At 44.1% G+C, this 26,210-nt stretch overlaps 1 protein-coding gene across 1 annotated transcript in view; it reads right to left on the reverse strand.

Annotated features, from left to right (window-relative positions):
- Positions 1-2,379: 2,379 nt before the first annotated feature.
- LOC137519509 (sterile alpha motif domain-containing protein 9-like) overlaps positions 2,380-26,210 on the reverse strand; it is a 35,268-nt gene continuing 11,437 nt past the window's right edge. The window contains exon 2 of the mRNA XM_068238466.1: positions 2,380-7,303. Coding sequence (XP_068094567.1) covers positions 2,571-7,289 — 4,719 coding nt within the window. The 5' untranslated portion in view covers positions 7,290-7,303 and the 3' untranslated portion in view covers positions 2,380-2,570. The remainder of the gene's footprint in view (positions 7,304-26,210) is intronic.

The following is a 26,210-nucleotide window of genomic DNA, read 5'->3' on the forward strand; positions in this document are numbered from 1 at the left end:
TCCCTAGCAGAGTGTGTAGCAGCTGTCCCATAACTAATTAGTGTAGGTAGGCAAATGGTATAAAGGACCTTGCTTGGAGGGGGGGTGGGTCCTCCAGCAGTGATGTGTATTTCACTCAATTAGGTGTGGCTCCAGGTATTAGAGCTTTTGAAACATGTTTTCTATCATTTTTCCAGCTGATAGAATGTTTTAAAACTTTGAAAGTTCGCCTCCCCATTGAAGTCTATTGCGGTTCGCGAACTTTTTCGCGAACCGAACCTTTTGCGGAAGTTCGCGAACAGGGTTCGCGAACCTAAAATCGGAGGTTCGGCCCAACTCTATTGTTGAGGCCTGTTCCCAAAACATAGCATGTTATCAGCTATCAGTGTTTAGCTAGCTGAGACGTCTGTCAAGTAAAAAGATCATATAAATTATCTTCTAGTTTTAAAATTAAAACAATCTTATGAAAGTTTTACTGTCTCCAACTATCACTGGCAGAATGCAGCATTTAAATGTAATTCAAAGTTATAAACGCTATGATATGTAATTATAGGGATTAACAATAATTATTTATTTCTTTAGAAGTACTATATGGATTATTAATATTTATATGTAATAACTGAGCAAATATACATATATGATTGCTGCAGTAATGTGACTTTTAAACTTGTTTCTTTCAGTCTTCACATACTGCGTTGTCTAACCTTGACATTTGAAAGATGCTTGTAATATAAACAAAAATGTTTTAGCTTCTGTAACTAAAATAATATAATAATTATGAGTTTCACTGCCTGGAATATGCTGAGATGCCCCAGAGCAATATTTTAAAGGATTCCCGAAGTGACATGTGACACGATGAGCTAGACATGTGTATGTACAGTGCCTAGCAAACAAATAACTATGCTGTGTTCCTTTTTTTCTTTCTCTGCCTGAAAGAGTTAAATATCAGATATGTAAGTGGCTGACTCAGTCCTGCCTCAGACAGGAAGTGACTACAGTGTGACCCTCACTGATAAGAAATTCCCCTTTTTATCTTGTTCTTGTTCTCAGGAGCCATTTTCTGCTAGGAAAGTGTTTTATAGTTGGAATTTCTTATCAGTGAGGGTCACACTGTAGTCACTTCCTGTCTGAGTCAGGACTGAGTCAGCCACTTCCATACCTGATACTTAACTCTTTCAGGCAGAGAAAGAAAAAAAGTAACACAGCATAGTTATTTATGTGCTAGGCACTGTAAATACACATGTCCATCTCATCATGTCACATGTCACCTCGGGTATCCTTTAAAGAAGTACTCTAAACTTTACAGTTTACAATGAAATATTGCATAGAACATTAAAACTTAAAACATACACATCTGACAGCTTTTCCTGCATAAATAAACTGGTAGAATTCTGACTCCCTAAGCAACTTGCACTGGGAAAATTTTCCTTTAGAAATGTATAGTGTTTTTGGAGTTGATTGATATAGGTGAACATATGAATTAACTCCAGTGCTACCACAGATTACCATAAACTTCTGAAGTTAGAAGAATGCCAGAGAAATGCCTCTGTGAACTGACCCAAGCAAAAGTCCAGGCAAGTCAGAAGAACATACAGGTAGAAATGCTGATGGGTCAACATACTTCAAATTCAATAAAGCAGCTGCATGATTATATTGATGAATTATTAATCTGGTCACATGATTAGAGCTCTTTTCAAGAGGAGGGAGTGTGTGTGTAACTGGCAGGCAGCCCCTGCATCTGCTCCAGGCTGGGAATGGGGTGGGGTTTCCAGGCTGCTGCAAATATTCAGCCACAACACTGGTTGGAGCTCGCGAGTTCTGTTTCATAAGGAACCACCTGCTGATCTCCAGATACTGAGCTCTCATCATGCTTTGCCTTGTAAGAAACACAAGTCTCACACTAGTGTAGAAAACTCAGTAGATATTGATTATTGCAGTCAGAAAGCTGGAGGTTTTAATCAGGTGATACTGTATATACTCGAGTATAAGTCTAGAAATTTAGGTCTGATTCACTTCATAAAAGTATAGGGGTCGACTTATACATGAGTCACATGCAACACTGAGCACACTGAGAAATGTGTGTACTAATAGTTACATTCCCATTTGCAGCAATTTACCCAGTGCTAAGTGACACTTTCTTGATAAAGGAACTGCTAAGAAAACACAGGTCTGAAAGTCCTGGCCAGAACAATTAACAAGGAAAAGGAAGGGGGGGGGGGGGATACTGGGCTGCATAAAAGGGAGTGAATAACTGCTGCACTTGGGGGCCTGGAGGAGGTATGGGCTGCACTTAAGGGATAGGAGGGGATAATGGCTGCAATACTGTATGCAGTGCAGTTATTAACCCCTCATGAGACCCAAGTGCATCCATTAAATTTGCTGGGTAGACTTATACTTGAGTCAATAAAAAATTCCAGCTTAAGAGGGTTGAATATTGGAATCGACTTACACACGAGGTCGACTTGTATTCAAGCATATACGGTATATAAGTAATTGTGGAAATCTTTGTGAAAAATTACCACTTACAAATGTGTAAAGACAAAAAAGTTGAACATTTCATGTTTTTAGTTTTGTTGTTACTGGACTTGATTTTACATCCTTTCAATGTCATAAGCTACTGGGCCACCAATCGAAAACCCCAGGCAGAAAGAAACTTGTTCAATACTCTTGCCACTTCTGAGTTCTCCAAGGTGAGCAGGTTTTATGGGGATTTTTACTCTCTCATCATCACTGCCATATTCCACAATGATGGTTTCATCTTCCACTCTGCCTTGGACACGGACAAGCAATTCCTTTGTTTCACCCTCCCTCCAGATTTCACCTCCTTGCCAGAGGGAATGTAGATCGCGTGTTGGAACAGATGAAAAACGCTGATCAATTCTTCCTTTGTGAACAAGTCTTTTCAAACCCTTATCCTTTGTTAGGTAAAAATGAGCTATGGGATATTTAGTGTGATATATGCATTGGTATTGACCTCTGGATGATTTTCTCATGGAGGTGATGCACTTGACTATTAGTTTAGAATCAGGATCCAGTTGATATTTGTTGTTAGGCCAGAAGAGTAGGGAAGCTAAAAAGTATGGATCTGCGGATTGATGGTCAAAACCTACAATATTCACAACTTCTCGGAGATACTTTTTCAGTGTGTCTATTGGAGAGATCTTGTCCGATTTTGGAGAAATACAGTGAAGCACAATGTTTGCCAAAATGAAATTCTGCTTATCTCTGTGAGTGCATGCAGGAGTGCATTTTTCCAGTAGAAACTTATACATATTTACAATGGATTCCAACTTTTTAACCTCCATGTTGTGTCCATTAAGATACAGTAAGATTCCAGAGAACTTGTCTGCTTTGTAACTTTCCAGACACAGTCTGCAATCCTGTATTTGCAATGAAATACTCTTCCTTTCAACAACCATGTTATCTGCTAAATCTTTAACCTCACAGAAGAATCTCTTATAATCTTTGTAGTATCCATTAACTTTTTCCTGGGTACTGAATTCAGAGGTTTCCTTAGTGATACTTTTTTGTTTAAAATGTACAAAATAGTCATCAAAGAAATCAAAAGTCTCCTTTAAACAGGACTTTAACTTGGTCAGGAAGTGTGTGAATTCCTGTAACACAACACGGAGCTCCTCATGGCCTTGACTAGCATTGTCTCCAGAAAGGCCCCTTTTTCCAGACAAGTATTGCCGCAAATGTTTCCTAGATATAGGATCGTTTGTGCTGAACCATGGCAGCAGTAAGAGGGCATTTACTGTGAGAAGACATACTTCTATTTGGCCCACATACCCTGCAGTGTTGTAGATGAGATGGCCTTTAGACTTTGCAAGTTTGTTCACATTCCAGTCTGACTTTTCTGTTTGCTCTTGGCATTCTTTGAAGGCTTTAAGTGCCTGTTCTGCTGTTTCCAGAATACTCTTCAACTCTTGAGCTGTTACGCATGTTTTGCTTTGCTTGCCTATCACAGTTTTTAACTGAGTCTTATATATTTGTCCAAAAGTATCTAATATATAAGAATTTCTTGGTACCATTTGCTTTGCCTTGTTTGCCCAGTGGAGGGCTGTGGGGATGTCCTTCTTTCTTATATAAAAATGCCTAGCTAAAGCTTGTAAGATGAATGGATTCTGGTGGAATCTTACAGTACCTTTTTCTAGAATTATTTCCACACTTTCATGTCCTTCATCCTTCTGAATCTCTTCAATCAAAGGAGAAAAAAGTGTGTCTACTTCATCTCCACGTTCTTTTCTCTGTCTTGTCACCAACATATGTTGCACATCCTTTGAAAGTATTTCCCTACCTATCCTGGTATAATAGAATACATCAGTTTCTAACAAGTTTAACATTATACTACTCTGCTGAATGTCATAAGTAGACTTTAACTCCTCTATGCATTGTTTTGCAATGAGTGGATGGATTATGCACAGTCCTTCATAGCCTCTATATTCTCTCACTTCTGATCGAAGTATAAGAGCAGAATGATTGCCCATTCTTTCTTCTATGCTGTCAGAACGCTCGAAATTCAGGAACTCCTCACACATAGACACAGAAATTGTAGAGTCCTTCACATATTTGTTTAGCAGAGCCAGAAAGGAAATCAGCTGAGCTTCTTTGCTTGCCTTATTCAATCCTTTTAACATGTTTCTTGCAATATTTTCTATGTATTTAACATCAAAATTGGTTTTCATAATCATAAATGAATAAAAGTCTTCTGGCCTATCGTGACATTTTTCAATGTCTTTTAATTTCATCTCAAAAGCTCTCTTCTCTTCCTCAGAAAGTCCATAAAGCAGAGAAGCACTTTTTGTGCAGTTAATCTTTGAACTTTCATCTGGGTTCTGAGATCTCATGCAGTGCAAAATTATCACCACTGGTCTCTTCGGCCTTATGGATTTTTCAGCAATAGTAGATCTGATCCAGTTCTGCAAGCTAAATACATATTCTTCTTCTTCACAGTCATCCACCAGAAGAAGAACAGGATAATAGTCTTCAGGGTTGCAGGATCCATGTGTTGCCAAGCTGATAACTTCTTTTGCGATGTCAGTAAAGTTATCGGTCTTACTTTTTAAAATTGCACATCTGTAAGTATTTCGCTGCTCCCACAGGACATGCATTGCTGTAGTAGTACCTCCGCAGCCAGGGTGATGATACAGAGTAATTATTTGTACATTGTTTTTGGTGTCTTGGCTAAAAGATTCTATCAATTGTTTTAGTTTGTCATAGGTGTCTCTTTTGATAAAAGGTCCAGTGTAATTTTTTGATGAGAAATAAAAATTCCACCAGGTGGCTTTACCTCCTTTGTAAAAATGTTCTTCTTGCTCTCTCATAAATTCAATAAATTTGGACTTATTTTCTTCTATATCAGTGTCACGGCATTCATTGGCACAAAGGATGTCTAGAAAGGTCATGAGATCTTCATCTTTTCTGTGGAGTACAGTTGAGGATCCACCATGAGACGGCAGGAATCGGCAAGAGGACCTAGTGCTGGATTTCAACTTAAGAATTGTTCCATTTATATTCTCAATATCTAAGTTATAAATGCACCGTTCTTCCATATCTTCTTCAGTTATGATTTTACTTTGAAGATCCCTCCACCTTTGAAAAATGTTCTCGCTTTCACATATGCACAACATGTCAGACAGACCAGTGAGTTCCTGGTAAAATGCACTGAAAACTTCATTCATGGGATCTACTTGGTCTTCAGTGGGGGAGAGGAGCAAAAACACAACCAGGAATTTACCAGGTTGCATCAAATCCTTCCTGCAGAGAAATGAAACCAAACGTCTAACTTCTCCTGCTCTCTCCTTGTGCCATAATATGTTGCTCAATGGTTTATATTCTTTAGTGTCAAGATCTAGCCTTCCATTGCAGAAGATCCAGCTGGTCTGTTGGCAGAGCTTATGTTCTTCAAGTTTTTCAAACGTGACACTGTCCATATTTTGATACTGACTTGGAAAATGTAAATTAGGTACTCTCTTTTCTCTGTAAACTTTGCATAGACCGTTAATGCAGGAGTCAGGATCAAAATCAAGAACAGCAAAACATGGAATTTCATGTAGAAAATCTAAGTGTTTTGTATGGTTTTCATGACTCTTATTTGCTACCAGAATATACCACTTGTAATAGGAATTGTCCAGAGTGTCCCGATTTCCTGTTATTAAACTTATAAGTTTCCGACCTTGTTCCACCTTCACGTTGTGCTTTGTTTTCTGGTTGTCTTCTGCTTTTTTTCTTGCCTCATCCCTATCTCTCATTTGGGAGCAAAACCTTTTGAAATCTGCACCCTTGTGTTTTACATTGGCCAAAATATCTTTGGAACTTTCACCATCTCTAATAAAGCAACAGATCTCCTTATTTTTCTCCCACTTCTTGTCTGTAGAATTATATTGGTACTGGTAGGTATGAAACATTTCTGTCTTACAGTGTGCATATTCTGAAACTACATCTACTTCAATCACAAATAAACCAGACTGTGAATTTTCTTGATATAAGACATCAACATAGCGAGGAGGACGAATGCATTGCTTGGCCAGATCATATTGTTTATCCTCAAAATATTTATTCATCATTTGATAAAAATTCTTGCTAAACATTTCTCTGTCCACACAGTGAACACCAATAATTTCTCCATGTGGTTTGTCCCGCACTCCAAAGTGGATGGTGCCGTTGGTGCGGGCGTTCATACATGCTGCCGCAAAGCGGAAAACCTCATTGCAGAACTTCATCTTTTTATCCTCTTCTGTGACTTCTTCTTTTTCTGTATTGGTGAATGCCTTGTACTCGTGCACTGGGTCGATATAGTTAGAGGTGCCAGCTTCTGGCAGAAGAAAATGATGCTGAGTGTAGCGTCTGCTTTCATGAGTGCTATCAAAGGGGTAAGGTGTACAGGTCACTCTGGGAGAACTGAGATCCTGATCAGAACATGGCTGCATTTTATTACCTCCCATCACTTCTTTAAACTCATTTTCATCATCAGCCAATTTTGCTAAAGTTGTTCCTTTTTTGGTTTTTGGAAGTTTTTTATCTTTTTTCATCTCAGAATCTTCTCTGTTAGCATCTGCTTTCCCAGGTTTCTTGGTCTTACTGATCTGCTTCTTTTCATGAATTATTAGTTTGGCTGATCCATAGGTGATTTTAATATTTGAGAAGTCTTCTAAGTCAAAAATGTTTAACACTCTTCCAGTCACATTCTCCTTGTATAGAATGTCTCCTTCCTCTTGCCCAAGCTGTAGGCATTCTGTAACCCAGTGCCTCACATGTTCCTTCGTCCAGTCGTTGATATTTGAAGGCAATTCCAATGTCTTCTCCATTTTGTTCTTGAATTCTTGAAAATATATAAAAAAAATATGTTACCAAAGGGAAAAAAGCTGTCCAATTATCAATACAAACTCGATTATTATTATAGACCTGAAACTAAAATACTGCCAACATATAAATCAAAGGGAATCTATGGTGTTATGTGTTTCAGGGTATTTGTTTTATTTATTATCGTTGTGTTTAAAAAAAATATATATCTATATATATAAAAAGATGTTTTTATTCAAAATAATATTAAAGGACCACTATCTTGAACAATTGTAAAATGTAAAATACATCTGTATAAGAAGTAAATTTCTCCCAGATTAAATTACTTTCCTTCTATGTTTCTGTCACTTACAAGAAGTGATAAATCTCTGACAGATCTGACAGATTTTGGACTAGTCCGTCTCCTCAAGGAGGATTCTCAGGTTTTTTTTTTTATTTTCAAAAGCATTTACTGAATGTCGGTTGCTCCGTCCCACTGCCAAAATATTCTGCAAGCATGTAGGCAGGCTAGCCGACAAACAAATCAACATACTAGTGTATTTTTGTTATGGTAGGAAAGGGCCGTCATCAGAGCATCACAAGGACTGGAGTATGAGGCCTGAGTGAGTCTAGAGCCCAGCGAACACTGCCATGCATACAGGCCCCAGCTGCAGTTGTGTTCATGCAGAGCCATGCTGATGCTTAGAGCAGTTGGAGACATGTAGGGCAGGATGTGGTGCACACTTGCTTCTCCCTCCGAGTTGGTATGACTAGGAGGGGGAATAGTATTTAACACCCTGGAAATTTGAACGGCAGCAGGGTGAGCAGGTGGCATACATAGGCTGGGCGGGAGAGAGGGTGTAAAGCAACGTGCAGTGAAACTCTGCATTCCAGCATATTATTATTATTTATTAGATTTATATAGCGCCAACATATTACGCAGCACTGTACAATAAATAGGATTACAGACAATGATAACAGGGGTGACAGAACAATACAGGTAACAAATCATAGATACAACAATACAGGTAATAAGCGATAAGATACACAACACAATGCAGATAGTAGTACATACCAGATCATAAACTGGAGTGGTAGTGGTAAAATTACCAGTTCCAAATTCTGGGTAAAGTGCACACAGTCAAGTAAGATACACAAGGGGAGAGGGCCCTGCCAAAAGCTTACAATCTAGAGGGAGGGGCTGGTGACACGAAGGAGGGGGTACAGCAAGACGTTATTGGCAGAAAGGATTAGGGCAGTGTTGAGTGCATACAGTGCACTACAGTGCAGATGTCTCCACATGATGTGCCACACCCTCTCCCACCCAACCTATGCCTTCCATGGCGCCACTTCTGAAGTTTGGGGGAGTGACGAGCAAGCATGCATGGCATCCTGCCCTGCGTGTCTCTAGAGATGGCCCCAACTGTTCGCCCAGTAAATAGTTCATGGCAAACAACGCGTGTTCACTAACATATGGCGTGTTTGATTCGCCCCCTATACATTATAATGGAGCTAAACTTTGACCCCTCACCCCAGAGTCAGCAGACACATGGCAGCCAATCAGCTATCCCTCCCACCTGGACTGCTCCCCCCACCTATCAGAAAGCCAGCACAGCAGCCATTTTACACTCTGCCTGTGGCTGCTGTGAAGGAGACTAGGGACAGAGCTGTATTGCTATTAGGGAAAGCATTAGTTAGGCCTGTGTTCTGTGTCCCCAGTGGAGTTTCTTGCTGCTACAGTAACAATTCACCACCTACATAACCTCAGAGCCCTTCTATAGGCTGTGTGTTGACCTTGTGATATTGCTGTTCAGTGTGTCCACAGCGCACTTTAGCTGCTGCAGACAGGTGCAGTCAGTGCTTAGTGCTACAGTAGTTCACCCTTCTGAGGGCTGTTCCTTTTCTTTTGATATTATTATATTGCAATCCTGTGTGCCGAGTGCACACGGTAGCTGTTGGAGACAGGTCAGCTGGTCCTTGTAGTGCACCGACTTGATAAATCAATTGCCCTTGTAAGGGCTGTTTTTCTTTTTGTTGCTATTGTTATATTGCAATTCCATGTGTCCAGTGCATATGTTAGTTGTTGGAGACAGGTCTGCTGGTCCTAGTAGTGCACCAACCATAACCCGATAATCCTTCACACCACTACTGGCATCTAGTATCCACTACTGCCCCCTGCATTGGGCCTCCATGCAGAATCAGTGTTTCTTTTGGTCGCTTAACTGTCATTGAACTACCTCAGCCCGACCATAGTGACAGTGCCACTAGCTCCTTTTGATGACCCCCCCCCTGCTAGTTACTCATCTCCTCCTACTCTCTGTCTCCCAATCTGAACTGTCCCCGTTTTTCAACTCTTTTTGCGGGTACACATGTGGCATCCATGGACACATAGTCGTCGTCGTCATGATCATCATCAACTGCTTCACTTGTATCAGACCCGACAGTCAGCGAGGAACAACAAAAAATAGGCCTAGCTAACTTTCCCTATCTCAGCAATGCGCTCTCTCCCTTCCTCTTACTACACCAGCCGGAGACAGACTAAAACATGGCCGGCGCAACTGCATTTATTGGGGGAGGAAGGGTCTGTGAGGGAGCACAAGCTGATTGACTGTCATGTGTCTGCTGATTGTGATGTATGGGGTCAAAGTTTAGCTCAATGATGATGTATAGGGGGCGGATCAAACACGCTATGTGCTCGCCACCTGCCGCGAACAGCTGTTCTTCGCCAGGAACTGTCCACCAGTGAACCATTCAGGTCATCTCTTCCTTACTTCCCTTTCCCATCATAGGTAGCTACACGTTTCCCTTAGCATTAGGTAGCCAGAGGTACCCTCAGTATTAAGTAGCCGCTGACTGAAGGAAGATCTGGTCAGTGGAATGCAGAGAGCTGGGTGAGTAACCTCTTATTTACACTCTCATCAGGACTCTACATAGGGAAGGAGGGAGGAGCTCAGGGAGGGCAGTGAGCTGTCTTTCCATCATCAGGCATCTGCAATTTTCACCTCTATAATATCTCAAAGATTCACCCCTTCTTAATCCCAGACACGACCCAGATACTCATCCATGCCCTCATCATCTCCCGCCTTGATTACTGTAACTACCTCCTTTCTGGCCTCCCCTTGCAACGCACTGCCTCCCTTCAATCAGTGATGAACGCGGCTGCAAGACTCATCCATTCTTCGCACCTCTCTGCATCCACATCTCTCCTCTGTAAATCCCTGCACTGGCTCCCTATCCATTTGAGGATAAGTTTTAACATTCTATGCCTGGCATATAAATCTGTGCACAAAACCTTCCCTACCTACATCTCGGAGCTTGTTCACAGGTATACACCAGGTCGCCCCCTCAGATCCTCCAACGACCTTCACCTCACTGCCCCACGCATTTCCGCCTTCAGGATTTCTCAAGAGCCGCCCCCACCTTTTGGAACTCCCTTCCACCGTCCATCAGACTTGCTCCCTCCTTCGACACATTCAAGCAAGCCCTCCCGGCGGCAGGAGACGGGCACGCGTGGCGGCAGGAGGCGCGCATGCCCAGAAATACAGACAAATCCACTTAAGGACCAGGGGTTTCTTGTGATCTGTGCTGCGTGGGCTATTCAACTTACAGCACAGATTGTGTGGCAGCCAGGGTGACCAGACTTCCCCCCTTTTTTCCCCACTAGGGGGATGTCCTGCCAGGGGGGTCTGATCGCCGCCGGCTAGTTGTGATTAGAGGGGGGGGGCTTCTCAAAGCCCCCCTCCGCAGCATTTTTTGCGCTCCCTCTCCTTACCTCCCTCCCCTCCTTCATCAGAGTGCTTCAGCCTATCATATGCCGGCGAACCCCGGCCAATCAGAGGCCGGGGATCGACGATCTGCCTTACAGTGCTGCTGCGCAGCAGTGCCGTATTGATGTAAACAGCGGGGATTTCTTCCCCGCATGTTTACATTTACCCTGCGAGCCACGATCGGAGGCTCGCACACTGTTCACGGAGACACCCTCCGTGAACTGACATGGAAAGGCCGCTCGAACGAGCGGCCGTTTCCATGTAATAACCACTTAAACCCGCCGCCTATCGGTGTTAGGCGGTCCTTAAGTGGACGGGCTTAGGTCTACTAGTGTTGTATAACCTTGTTATGTGTGTCATCCTTGTATCATTGTATATATTTATTGTCCAGCGCTGCGTAATATGTAGGAGCTTTTTAAATACAGTAAATAATAATAATGTCATTTTCGTTTTATTAAGTCCCAATAGATGGAGACTATTTACATTTTGAATCCACATTGTTTCATTATCATTTTGTAGATTCTGTTTACAAGGGCACCACATAAATTACAGCCACGGACATTCTTATAATGGGCACATCTTATCCCCCCACACGTAAACATTCCCAGGTGCTTGGATCTATGTAACAACATTGGAGCAGCTGGGGACTTACCAAGGACTTACCAGAATAAACCCAAATTTGGGGCTTATCTAGCTGTAACGTGTGGTAATGGATCTACAAGTTTAGCATTATCAGGGGATGCTGTTAGAATGGACCAATGGTGTTTAAGTAGGTCAGTCAGATCCTGCCAGTGAGTGCTGTAAGTGGTGATCAACCTTAACCTATCCCTATCAACCTGTTCAAACTCCTTGGATTTGTTCTGTCTGTCAGGAGTATCTATATTGGAACAATCATTTCTCCATGTAAGTAAGTCCATTCAATCACAATCCCATACCCTCCTTAGGGCTGATGTCAAAATTCTATGGGAGTATCCACATTCTCTGAACCTTTTATACATGTCTCTGCACTCCTTCCTAAATAGGTCATCAGAGAAGCACTTTAGACACAGTCATATAAACTGACCATGTGGAATGCCCCTAATGAGATGACCGGGAATGGCTGGTGGTGTGGAGAAGACTGTTGCCAGCTGTGGGTGTACAAAATGATGATGTGATCACTTGATTGTCCACCAGGCTCAATTTTAAATCAAGAAATGAGTTGCTTTTACTGCCATAGGTGTAAGTTAGCGTAATATTTCTGTCATTTTTGTTGAATATTTGAATAGATCACTTGAGGTCATCTTCACTCATCCTCTACATCACCAGCACATTGTCTACTGAATCAAGAGGGCCGCCCCGCTCCAATATTCCGGGGACTAGTAGACAAAATGTCTTTCCCAGTATCCCAGATGCATGCATTGGAGTGCAGGTGGCCCCATGGATGTTCACCGGATCTGCCTTAAGTACTGATTGTCAGGAATATATTGGGGTGCTTATTATGTAAGGATAACAGGAACATATTCTTTCATTTTTCTGCCTGTGTTCCATATAGGTCTGCTAGAAGGGAGCTGTGGCCTTTGATTGCTTGGGGCAAGGAAGTGGGTATTGTCTTGACCATATGAAGTGCTTTGAGTTTCTGCTAATGGGATTATCTGCCTGGCTTTGTGAACTCAGGAGACGGCCCATTGTCTCAATACACAAAGCAAGCCTAGGCAGGAAAAGTCTAATACATGTCAACTTGTGGTGAAGAAACACTATTTCACTGGGAGGAAATTAAATTATTGGTGGAGTTGAAAAGCCTCACTTAACAATCTCTTGATGTATAGACATTGTAACCTGGGTAAATTGGGCTAAGGAAGTCTTTTGTTGGGTGTGGGTACTATAGTGGATGTTGGATCTCTGGAAATCCAATTATGACTGAGGATGTAATTAAATCTAGTCTCCCCCCCCCCCCCCCCCCATCCACACAGGCTTACAGCCCTGAGGCGAATATTTCATTATAAAAACCAGGGGACAGCTACCTCAAATCAGTTCTCTTCTGACGGTAGCGGCAGCTGGACTCCCAGCCTAAACTAGTGGACTCCTGGTCTAGCCAGAACTGTGTCCGTCCACAAAAGTCCAAGATTCTTCTATCTGGATCCCTGTATTTGGGTAAGCAAATTGCTTGTGTGTATATCTTTGTAACTCTTAATTTTGTAACTTTTTTTACTTTGTTTTTTGTAATCTCTTGTATATATTCTGTTCTGCATTGTTCCATGTTTTTCTGGAATATTAAATTATTATTTAATAAGCTTGACTTCTGCCGTACTAAACTAACACTCATAGCCTAGAGGAGACTGCAGTGTAGCTGTGTATAAGTCCGTGCCTAATTGTATGCTTGAGCAACACTACCATATGAAATTGTAATTGCATTGTGTGTGGGGGCATTTGTCATACGTTGGCCTAAAGCGCGCAGCTGACCCAACGTACGAAATGCCAGTGCAAGTAGCTAACAGTATCGTTCGGAACGACTGTTAGTGGTTTTGCTGCACGACAGTGTAACTTGCATTACAAGTCAGTGTCTGATTGTGCTGTTACTGTACAACTGTACTGTGTGTGTGGGTGCGTGGCGTTCTCGTATTCGGCCTAAGCGCAAAGCTGACCCAAATACAAAAACGCAGTTTGCGTGTTTAGCCCTCGACAGCTGAGGGGACGTGTCTAGCAACGCTAGTGGTGGCAGTGAGAGGTGTTCTGAGGGGTTCCAGCCTTGTTTTAGCTTGACTAAGGCTGCTTCCCCTCTCAATCTGGTCAAACCCGCAGTCGGGAACCGTATACGCAGGCGTGCCGCGGGCCGGTTCCTGACATAATTGGCTGGCAGCGGTAGGATCGTTTAGTACATTAGTACGCAGTTTAGCTCGCTATTCTGAGTACTAAAGGCTGGAAGCTTGCTAGAAGCAACTAGCCTACAGCAGTCTACTCAGTGCAGAATCTATATACATTTTTTTTTTGTTTAAAGATACACACTTGGTATTTTGCTTTCCCTCCCCCCCTTTTTTCTTTTTTTTTCTTTTTCTTTTTGCAACACAATGGCTCAGAAAGCATCCAGCTATGCAAGGCAAAGCAAAGAGATACTACTCAACCTGTGTGAGCACAAAGGCATCGAGACAGTGAGCGGCCAGACTAAGGAGCAGTTAGTTCGTGCCCTCGAGGAGTATGATGAGGCAGAGCAAGCCCCTGCTTCAACGTCAGCGGATGCAGCTCACGACACGCCAGAGGAGGAATCGCTCCCGCCACAGAATGCGAGGGGAGACGATGTCCTGGACGATCCACCAAGCAGGGAAATGCCATCTCTGGAAGCTGATCTACAGCTACTGAACTCGGCTGATCCTGAACTGCGCCTAAAGCTGATCCTGCTGCACCGACAGGCAGAGGAGGGAAGAGCTGAATGGCGACGCCATGCTGAGAGTGAAAGACTCCGGGCAGAGGAGGGAAGAGCTGAACGGCAACACCAGCTGGAGCTGGCTAAACTTCAGCAGCAGAACCGGTCTGCTGGACCCGCAGAACGCGAAGGTGAGCGAGTCCACAGAATCCCCCTGGATAAGTTCCCCGCTATGGACAAGGACTCTGACATAGACACTTTCCTACAGGGGTTTGAAAGGACTTGTCGGCAGTATGGGGTGCCCCGTGAGCAGTGGGCAAGATACCTCACACCAGGGCTGAGAGGCAAGGCCCTGGAGGCGTTTGTGAGTCTCCCCCAGGAGGAAGAAACAGACTTTGAGGCAATTAAGAAAGCCATCATTGCGCGATACCACCTCACGCCAGAGGTGTATCGAAAATGTTTCAGGACAGTGCAGCGAGGTCCTAATGACAGTTACCTGGATCATGCGTGCAACCTGCGCACTGCCTTCCAGCAGTGGTTAAAAGGACTGTCAGTCAAAACCTTGGATGCCCTGCAGGAACTGATGATAAAAGACCAGTTCCTCCACACCTGTCCTGTTGAGGTCCGGCTGTTTGTGCTGGACCGAGAACCAAAGACCGTGGATGAGGCTGCGGAAATGGCCGATTCCTACACGGCCCATAGAGCACCCGAGTCCCGGAGGACTACTATGCCCAGCTGGAGAGGAGAACAGATTGCTAAACCTGTTTCACCCAGCACCCAGAGGAGGCAAGCACCGCTGTCTCCTGGATTCAAGCAACCTGACACTCGGAAATGCTTTGTATGTGACAGGGTGGGTCATATCAGCACGACTTGCCCAGAGAGGAAGAGGGAGGCCCCAAAATCCAGTGAGGCCTCAAACGCCAGTGAAGTCCCAACGGCTTTGTGTGCTACCAGGAATGCCACTGGCTATGCAGAGAATCTGCAGCTTGTCACGGTTGGGGGTACAGTTGCCACTGGGCTGAGAGACACTGGAGCAGAAGTGACTCTCATACATCCCCAGCTTGTGAACCCGGAGCAGTACATACCTGGGAAAATGATTGCTGTCAGAGGAATTGGGGGTGTCGCCCCAGCCATACCCACCGCCTTGGTCCACCTGAATTGGGGGGCCGGCAGCGGATTGAAAGAAGTTGGGGTAACCGACAAAATCCCCACCAACGTTTTGCTGGGTACTGACCTGGGACGGTTAGTGGCCCGGTATGAGCCTACTCCAAACCCTGTGGGGCCTGCATCCCCTGCAGAAGTTCAGGACTCTTGCAAGGTACTGTGTGATAATGCTGTGCAAGTGGGGAATGCTGGCGAGGCCCCAGGGGCTATGGACTGTGTACTAGGAGCCAGCCCTAGTGAGTCTCCAGTGCCTAGGCCTGGAGTGGGACCTGTTGACACAGAGAATGCAGAAACTGATGATGTCATTTATGACGCACGGACTATCGAGGCGATCGATGCAGGAACTGTTGATGATAATTGTGAAGTGCTGAGTAGCAATGTGTGTAATGATACAGATAATGTGGATGTTTTATGTGATGTTCTAAATGTCAATATGTATAAGACGGATAATGTTGATATCATATGTGTTGTGCTACATAATGATGCTTGTCCTCTGGACACTCCGTCGGCTGCAGGAGTAACCAGCAGTGGTCGCTGGGCTGCAGCAGGTGGACTGTCCACTGAAGGGGCAGATGGCACCAGGCCAGATCTTTCCCCTTCAGATGGTTTCAAGACCAAAGGTGATGTGGGGTATGATATGTGTAAGGTGGGCGCTCCCTCAGCTGCCGTGGTAACCCGCAGCGCTAGCGAGTCTACAGCAGAGGGACTGTCCACTGAAGTGACAACTGTCGCTTGGTCAGCGACATCCACTTCGGAACCTGGCCCGGAGGGCCCAGGAGCCTCTCCGTCTGCAGCCTTCCTGGAATGTGTGACAGGCAGCACTGAGCTCTCTGGGGCTGTTCGATTTGACAGCAGCCTGGAAGAGCTCAGGGGGCTAGCCAGCAGGTCACCAGCTGGGAGGGGCAGGCTGAGAGGGTTCTGGGAAGTTACTCCCTCGGAGCTGTCCGAAGTGGAGGAGGCAGACCGGCAGATACTCGTTCCCCAAAGGGACCGAGAGATAGCTCCTGCCACTATAGAGAGAGTGCGTGTAGCGACGGTTGGAACCCTTCCCCAGTTGCAGCACTGTCTCTATGGTCGCGAATTCACGGTCGTCACTGACTCGCATTCCCCTGGTTGGTTACGTCAGGTTGCCAAGGGCAACGACACATTGCAGCAACCTGACCAACTTTTCCATTCCTGTAGCTTGGAGCTAAGGAGTTACCCCCCCAGGCCCGGCCGTCAGTGTCGGCTTTGGCAGGACGATTCGTTAGAATTATCTGCCAGTGCCGTCTGGAAGAGGGGGCGTGTCAGGAATATATTGGGGTGCTTATGATGTAAGGATAACAGGAACATATTCTTTCATTTTTCTGCCTGTGTTCCATATAGGTCTGCTAGAAGGGAGCTGTGGCCTTTGATTGCTTGGGGCAAGGAAGTGGGTATTGTCTTGACCATATGAAGTGCTTTGAGTTTCTGCTAATGGAATTATCTGCCTGGCTTTTTGAACTCAGGAGATGGCCCATTGTCTCAATACACAAAGCAAGCCTAGGCAGGAAAAGTCTAACACATGTCAACTTGTGGTGAAGAAACACTATTTCACTGTGAGGAAATTAAATTATTGGTGGAGTTGAAAAGCCTCACTTAACAATCTCTTGATGTATAGACATTGTAACCTGGGTAAATTGGGCTAAGGAAGTCTTTTGTTGGGTGTGTGGACTATAGTGGATGTTGGATCTCTGGAAATCCAATTATGACTGAGGATGTAATTAAATCTAGTCTCCCCCCGTCCACACAGGCTTACAGCCCTGAGGCGAATATTTCATTATAAAAACCAGGGGACAGCTACCTCAAATCAGTTCTCTTCTGACGGTAGCGACAGCTGGACTCCCAGCCTAAACTAGTGGACTCCTGGTCTAGCCAGAACTGTGTCCGTCCACAAAAGTCCAAGATTCTTCTATCTGGATCCCTGTATTTGGGTAAGCAAATTGCTTGTGTGTATATCTTTGTAACTCTTAATTTTGTAACTTTTTTTACTTTAATCTCTTGTATATATTCTGTTCTGCATTGTTCCATGTTTTTCTAGAATATTAAATTATTATTTAATAAGCTTGACTTCTGCCGTACTAAACTAACACTCATAGCCTAGAGGAGACTGCAGTGTAGCTGTGTATAAGTCCGTGCCTAATTGTATGCTTCAGCAACACTACCATATGAAATTGTAATTGCATTGTGTGTGGGGGCGTTTGTCATACGTTGGCCTAAAGCGCGCAGCTGACCCAACGTACGAAACGCCAGTGCAAGTAGCTAACAGTATCGCTCGGAACGACTGTTAGTGGTTTTGCTGCACGACAGTGTAACTTGCATTACAAGTCAGTGTCTGATTGTGCTGTGTTACTGTACAACTGTACTGTGTGTGTGGGTGCGTGGCGTTCTCGTATTCGGCCTAAGCGCAAAGCTGACCCAAATACGAAAACGCAGTTTGCGTGTTTAGCCCTCGACAGCTGAGGGGACGTGTCTAGCAACGCTAGTGGTGGCAGTGGGAAGTGTTTGAGGGGTTTCAGCCTTGTTTGTAGCTTAAATAAGGCTGTTCCCCGCTTAATCTGGTCAAACCCGCAGTCGGGAACCGTATACGCAGGCGTGCCGCGGGCCGGTTCCTGACACTGATCACCAAGCGTGGAACAATTGTTACCCAATATAAGGTGCGTTGCTTCTGTCACAAATTCATTGTGTTTGTAGGCATATGGATAGAACTCATGTAGGGGGCAGCATGGTGGCGTAGTGGTTAGCGCACTTGCCTTGCAGCGCTGGGTCTCTGGTTCGAATCCCAGCCAAGGTACTATCTGCAAGGAGTTTGTATGTTCTCCCCATGTCTGTGTGGGTTTCCTCCGGGCACTCCGGTTTCCTCCCACATCCCAAAAACATACAGATACGTTAATTGGCTTCCCCCTAAAATTGGCCCTAGACATATGACTATAGTAGGGACTAGATTGTTAGTTCCTCCAAGGGACAGTTCATGACAAGACTATATATACTCTGTACAGCGCTGTGGAAGATGTCGGCGCTATATAAATACTAAATAATAATAATAAATGTAGGTAGAATTCTGGGGCCTCGAGTCCCACCTGGTGGGGAATCAATGTTTACAGGAATTCCACGTCAGTCCCCACCAGGATAGACCCCGGTGGCACCTCAAAGTCACAGAACACCCATGACATCCATGACATCTCCTGTGTCCTGAACAAAGGAGGGCACGGTCACAATGATTGGTTTCTGTAATGATATGCGCAGTGTGATGGCAGGACAGGGTAGCCATCTTATCTAGGAGTAGCCTTTGCATCATCCATTTTGGCTAGGTTCCATATGCTGTGTGCGTAATGCATTGTATTTCACTGCCTTTGAAGTCTGCCTATAATGACATTTTAAACTAGCCAGCAACACATTCATTTAATGTCACCTAAATGAGAAGACTAGATGGGTGTTCTGTATGGAGACAGTGTGTAGAATAGGAAGTGGCATGAGCACATGAATAGGCTGCCTGGTGTCTCAGAGACAGCAGAGGATGCAGGAAGCACTGATGTTTGCATACATGTAAAAGTAAGCCTGGATGTGCCAAGGAGAAATTGGATTATTTTTGGATTATAAATTTGGGTAGCCCCCCGTGTATATTCTGTCCTGTAAGAACCAGGCCTCAGAATCAGTAAGCGTCTTTCTCCAAAGGTGGCTCCCTTAGCAGAGAAGTCCTTCCACAGCCAGAAATTAGACCATGTGCTGGGTAACATTTATTTCTGCTTTATTCCCTTTTACTTTATAAGCAACTGTCTTGTTGAGTGTCTTTGTCATTTTTACTTTGGTTTTATAAATACTTTTGTACATATTCTTTCTGCATTTGTTCCCCTTTTTGGAATATTAAATCTTTAATAAGTAGCATTCTGTGTACAAAGCAAAGATTTACATCTCCTAGAGAGAGACTGCAGTATATTGTGTTACAGATCGGTGACCAAGTGTATGCTTGGATTGTTCATTGCTACCGTGTGTGATTGCATTGTGCGTGTGGTGTTCCTGTAGTTTTCGCCTAAAGACTGCAGCTGACCCAAGATATGTGAACGCTAGCCTGAGTGCGAGCAGCTAAACAGCAGTGCATGAAATTGTCACGTGGGGCAGATCTCCTTCGGTACAGGAATCTGTGTGTTTATGGTGTCTAGCTGTATCATCACGGACGACTGTTAGTGGTGGCGGAGTCTTGCAGAGTGTGGTTGAGGGTAACTCTCTCTCTCTCTCTCTCTCTCTCTCTCTCCCCTCCTCCTCCTCCTCCATCCATCATCTTGTAGGGAATTGCAGTTTTTCAAAAGCCACCGTAAGGCTGGGATTTGAACCCAGGTCTCAGTGTGTAGTAGGTATCTGACTTACCCCCTAGACCACCAACCACACTACATGCTAAAGCCAGCCTAGCATGTACCATTATGATCAATCCAATAGAAAAAGTAGCATAAGGATTTTTACTTTTTCAAAAGCCAGCTTACATACCTTGGCCCGGAATTGAACCCAGGTCTCAGTGTGTAGCAGATAGCTGACTTACCCCGTAGACCACCAACCACACTACATGCTAAAGCCATCCTAGCATGTACCATTATGATCAATCCAATAGAAAAAGTAGCATAAGGATTTGTACTTTTTCAAAAGCAAGCTTACATACCTTGGCCAGGAATTGAACCCAGGTCTCAGTGTGTAGTAGATATCTGACTTACCCCCTAGACCACCAACCACACTACATGCTAAAGCCAGCCTAGCATGTACCATTATGATCAATCCAAGAGAAAAATGAGCTCTGTCTCTCTCTCTCTCTCTCTCTCTCTCTCTAGGACTTGATGCCATTGAACTGAATTTTCAGCTTAAAACCATCAACGGATACCGGCAGATTTTCACAGGCATTTTCGGAATTCCGTCAGATTGAAAAAGCAATTCTGTTCCGACCAAATGTAACGGAATGACCAATTTCCGCCTAAAAATTCCAGAAAATACAATTCCGCGGAAAGCGGTGACCATCCCTACTAGAGAGAGAGAGAGAGAGAGAGAGAGATGAATCTACCTGATATCTGGGGTTCTCTTCGGACAACTGTTGAACACAAAAGGCAAGGCCATGCCTGGCTACATATCCTTAGAGAGAGCTAATTTTTCTCTTGGATTGATCATAATGGTACATGCTAGGCTGGCTTCAGCATGTAGTGTGGTTGGTGGTCTAGGGGGTAAGTCAGATACCTACTACACACTGAGACCTGGGTTAAATTCCTGGCCAAGGTATGTAAGCTGGCTTTTGAAAAAGTACAAATCCTTATGCTACTTTTTCTATTGGATTGATCATAATGGTACATGCTAGGCTGGCTTTAGCATGTAGTGGGGTTGGTGGTCTAGGGGGTAAGTCAGATACCTACTACACACTGAGACCTGGGTTCAAATCTCAGCCATGGTATGTAAGGTGGCTTTTGAAAAACTGCAATTCCCTACAAGATGATGGATGGGAGGAGGTGAGTGAGAGTGAGAGTTTTTAAAAATTTCCGACGGAATCCGGAATTCCGCGGAACTTCATACAAATCCGGCGGAATTTTCATAGTGACGGAATATAACGCTGACGGAATCCGTGAGTTCCGATCATCCCTACTTAGCTGTTGACCAACTTCTGTTATATAGTCACCTTCATCTAAGAAAACTACATTGCCTCCTTTGTCACTAGGCTTATCCTACGGGCGTTCTTCAATTTGTCTAGTGCTGCTGATTCCATATGGAAAAGATTGAAACTAGATGTTGGAACAGACCAGTCACACTTGCACAGATCCGTTCCACAGCTTCCAAGAATACTGAGATGTCTTTATTCTGGGACATGGTGGTAATGAAAATAGATTTCTTAGCTAGGTTGGTGGAATTGGGATAAAAATCTTCAACAGAGTGACCTGGCATTCAGTAATGAGTCCAGAACCATCCCCAAGGAATTCCAGGGCAATAAGGGTGTCTCTGGTGAGCTGTCCGGTGAGGCTGGTGTACACCTCATTGGCCTGTCATTGTGCTTTGCTTTCCCCAAACATCAATTTAAGCATTATCCTTCTTAGGAACAGGTAAATGTCCTTGTACACCTCAAAAGGCTCACCCCTAAATGCCGGGGAAAAACATAGTCCCTTAACTTGTATGTGGATATCACGTAACTGGAAACTAGGTTGATTACCACCCCGGCCCATCGCCGTGAGGCTCCTACTGCTCCGTTGAGGTCACCCACACATTGTCTTCCTCCTCCTCTGAACTAGTCTGTAATATTGGGGCTGTTTTGTTGTTTTTTTTGTTTTTTGAGGAACCAGGATTACATTTATTAGTTTGATATCATTTCATAAACGTACCACCCCTTCCCTGAAGGGGTATGGCCACATTTTTGCCAGCAAAAGTAACTGACTTCTTGCTACAAATGGAATCAATTAATGTATCAGTATCTACACTGGAAGGCTCACTCTGACCACGCCCACTATGGATTTCCTCCTCCTTTTGCCACCATCTCTATTGTTTGTACATTCTCTGGGGTCAAGGGCCTTGTCTATATCCCAGGAGGCTAGATCTTTAAGGAATATTGCATGTTTACTTTTCTTAATTACGGCCTTGTTTGGGTTCAATAGATGACTTAGGGACTTGTTTAGACCATGAAACTGAGTATGGTCACTATGTTGATCAAGGACTGCTGTACTCTCATCCAATTGTAGCCTTTCCTCCTCTGCTATCATCTTCTGGACCTCAAGGCCACGCCCTCCCCATCCATTTGGATACAAATCTGTCTGTGAGTAAGTTCTCAGCTGGAACGACAGTTGTGAATTATGCCCAATATGATCATTCATAAGGTGAATCATTAGGAGATTGTGCTGTTACTGGACACCTTTACCTGTTTTATCACATTAATGAGCTCTCCTGATCGGTTTATTTCTGATAAGAACTGGTTCTCACTGTGAGGGATTGTGCTCTGTTTCGCCACTGATTGGTAAAGCACTAGAGAAGTGGGTGGTGAAGGTGTTCTCACAGCAGCGATTTGGTTTTTAAGAAACCAAAAACATGCTGCTTGTACCATTTTTGGAGCGATTTTTCCTAAAGTATTGTGAAAAAAACACACATTCCTTTAAAAATCACTCTGAAAATTGCTTTGCAAAGTTGAAACCCCAAAGTGCTTAGCGATTGCAGGTTGTAATTTCATCTAGGCCTAAAACTTTACCCATTCAACAAGCAAAGAAAGGTATTAAAACAAGTCAAGAAAAGTAATATTGAAGCTCATCACATACAACTCTTTTTGACTATTTCCTTGGAAATTGCTAAATATATTTTACAGAAGAAATTAAATACAAGGAAGGGAAGATATTTAAAGGTAACCTGAGATGAAAGGAATATGGAGGCTGCCATATTTATTCCTTTTTAAATACCAGTTGCCTGGCTGTCCTGCTGACCCTCCGTCTCAAATACTTTTAGCCAGGCATGATCATCCCGAATTCGGATACTCGAACGATCAAATACTCAAGCTGGTTTTCCAGTATTCGATCTTGAATATAAAATCCGAGTAGCTGGATAAATCCAAGTGCACTATCCAAGTGCACTCGAATTTGCATTAGGTATTCGGAGTATTCCGCCGAATAATAGTTTGAATACCAAATTCAAATAGCGTAACCACGGAGATGAAGTCCATTCATGTCATTGAGCCAATCAGAGGACTCCCAGCCGAGGCCCTAGCAACCAATCAGAGGGGAACCCTGGCAAGCCCCTCCAGGATATAAGGCGGGCGCCATGATGAGACTCTTGTCCTTGCTTGTGACTGCTCACTGAGAGACATCTCCAGTGCTGTTGGCTGAGCAAGTGTTTTTCAAATGTTCTAAACCTAGCGTTTTTGCGCCTAAACACCTGTACTACACCAGTATTTTATTGTTGTTTAGTTAGCTAGCTTGTATTTTGATTTTAGTGAGTGTGACATTCAGACTCAGTGCTGCAGCTGCTAGGCTAGGTTAGGGACTGCTGTGTGCACAGGCTAGGCCTGCTGCCAGCCTTAGCTACAGTATAGCTTGTAGGTTATTAGGGATTAGATTACTGTACTTACTACTACTAGTCTTATATTGTGTGTAGTTACTTAGTTGTTAGAGAGAGTACTACTACTGTGTTAGCTTCATTTACTACAGATAGTTACTGCAGTGCTGCTGTTAGAGTCAGTGTGACAGATAGACAGACAGTTAGTGTGTGCTCTGTCCTGTCACTCCGTTAGTTGAAGTTCTACAAGTACTACTACAACTAGTCTACTACTACCAGTTATATATAGTTAATTTGTATTGAGTTAGCTTACTTTAATTGCAGTGCTGTTACAGTGTAACAGATAGATAGACAGTTAGTGTGTCAGTGTGTGCTACTCTGCTGTCACTCCATTAGTTGAAGTTCTACTACTACTACTACTAGTCTACTACTACCAGTTATATATAGTTAATTTGTACTGAGTTAGCTTAATTAATTGCAGTGCTGTTAGAGTGTGACAGATAGACAGACAGTTAGTGTGTCAGTGTTTGCTACTCTGCCGTCACTCCGTTAGTTCAAGTTCTACTACTATCACTACTACTACTACTACTACTACTACTACTATTACTACTACTACTACTACTACTACTACTACTACTACTACTACTACTACTACTACTACTACTATCTTCTACTACTACCTGTAACGGTCTAGTGTCGTAGCTCAGATGTCTGATTATGTGGTGATCTGCAGAATCACCAATAATGCAGACGCTATACCTGATTATGTGTGATCTGCAGAATCACCAATAATACCAGTATAGCAAACAAGGAGCTGAGTGTGTAGTGATTTGGTGCAACCGTAACTTTAATAGTTTAATGAGACCTCACCAGAGGGGCCGGTGAGGTATATCAGTACACTGACCGTGCACTAAGGTACTCGCTCCAGCAAGCTGGAGAAACAATACTGAAAAGGCTGAATCTCCAGAGAAGCGGGTGATTCAGAATGTACTGCAGCCTAGGAGAAATAATAATAATGCAATAACAGATCACCTAAGAGCAGGCGATTAAGGCTGTACTGCAGCCTAGCAGATCTGCTTCACCAGAGGAGCTGGTGGCGCTCACACCTCACCTGTGGCGAGAGCCCACCAGTGAGTAGAATGGTCAGGCAGGCAAGGTACGGCAACAGAGAGGTAAGTATCGGTACAAAATTGTGAGGCAGGAGAGTAAACGATAATCAGGCAGAGGTTCAGCAACAGGAAGGTACGTATCAATACAGAATCATGAGACAAGAGAGTAATCTGTAATCAGGCAGAGGTTCAGCAGCTAAGAGGCAGATAGGCAAAAGTACAGAATCAGAAAACAGGATCAGAGTCAGAGTAATAGCTAAGAGTCATACACAGGAGATCAATATAATAAGCAATATCCTAGTCTAGGTGTGAAGTCCTTGGCATCAACACCCGGGAACTAGTCTAACATATAAACAGGAACAAGGTAGCAATATCCTAGACTAGGTGTGAAATCCTTAGCATCAACACCTGGGATCTAGTCTAAGGTCTGAGCGCTAACACGCAGAGTATTCACGACAAGAGACAATGCATGAATGAAGCCCGGAGGCTTATGAAGCAGAGGAGACCCCACTGGCACGCCCCCCTTCCATCAGCCAATCTTGGGCGCCGTGGGACTCCTCTGACGTCAGCCGACCAACAGGTCAGCTGACGGGCTTCCTCCCCGCATAAAGGTCCAGTCTGTGCGAGACGGCGACCCCCTGCACATAACGTTCTGTCCTCGGCGTCCTAGACGCCGAACGGATGGATGGCCGCATAGAGGCAGCTGCGGCGGTGGTGCTGTTCGCCGCAGCTGCCTCGTGTATTACAGTACCACTACTACTACTACTACTACTACTATCTTCTACTACTACTACTATCTTCTACTACTACTACTACTATCTTCTACTACTACTACTACTACTACTACTACTACTGCTACTATCTTCTACTACTACTACTACTACTACTACTACTACTACTACTACTACCAGTTATATATAGCTAATTTGTACTGAGTTAGCTTAATTTGATTGCAGTGCTGTTACAGTGTGACAGATAGACAGACAGTTAGTGTGTCAGTGTGTGCTACTCTGCTGTCACTCCGTTAGTTGAAGTTCTACTACTACTAGTATCTACTACTACTACTACTACTACTAATACTACTTACAGATTTACAGATTTGAATAAAGTACAAGTACCCCACTTCATTTGGACATATATAAAGTTGTACTATGTCTGCTGGCACTGGCAGCTGGGGGAGGGGCAGCATGAAAAGCAAGGGCAAGAGTACAGGGAGCAGCATTGCCGCCACCGTCGACAGGTCTGCACCAGTGTCGCTAGCCACTGGCTGTGGACGCACTGGGCGCCCAGCTCTTAGGGGGAGTCACGCTGCAGAGGCATCAGTGCAGATTGGAGGAGAAAGACGCCGAGCCTGTGATGAAGTTGATGGTGGATGAGCAGGCCTCCACCAGCTCTACAACAGAGAGCTCCACCCACCGCCACTCCTGTTCGCAGGAGCAGCAGCAGCCGCCCAGCAGTGCCTGGGGAGGTCATCATGTCGACACCAGTGGGCAGCCTACCCTCAGTGAGCTTGATTTTCACCCAAAACACCGCAAGCGGATGATGGCCGACTACATGGGG

The sequence above is a fragment of the Hyperolius riggenbachi genome, chromosome 5 (assembly GCF_040937935.1).
Source record: "Hyperolius riggenbachi isolate aHypRig1 chromosome 5, aHypRig1.pri, whole genome shotgun sequence".
Taxonomy (NCBI): domain Eukaryota; kingdom Metazoa; phylum Chordata; class Amphibia; order Anura; family Hyperoliidae; genus Hyperolius; species Hyperolius riggenbachi.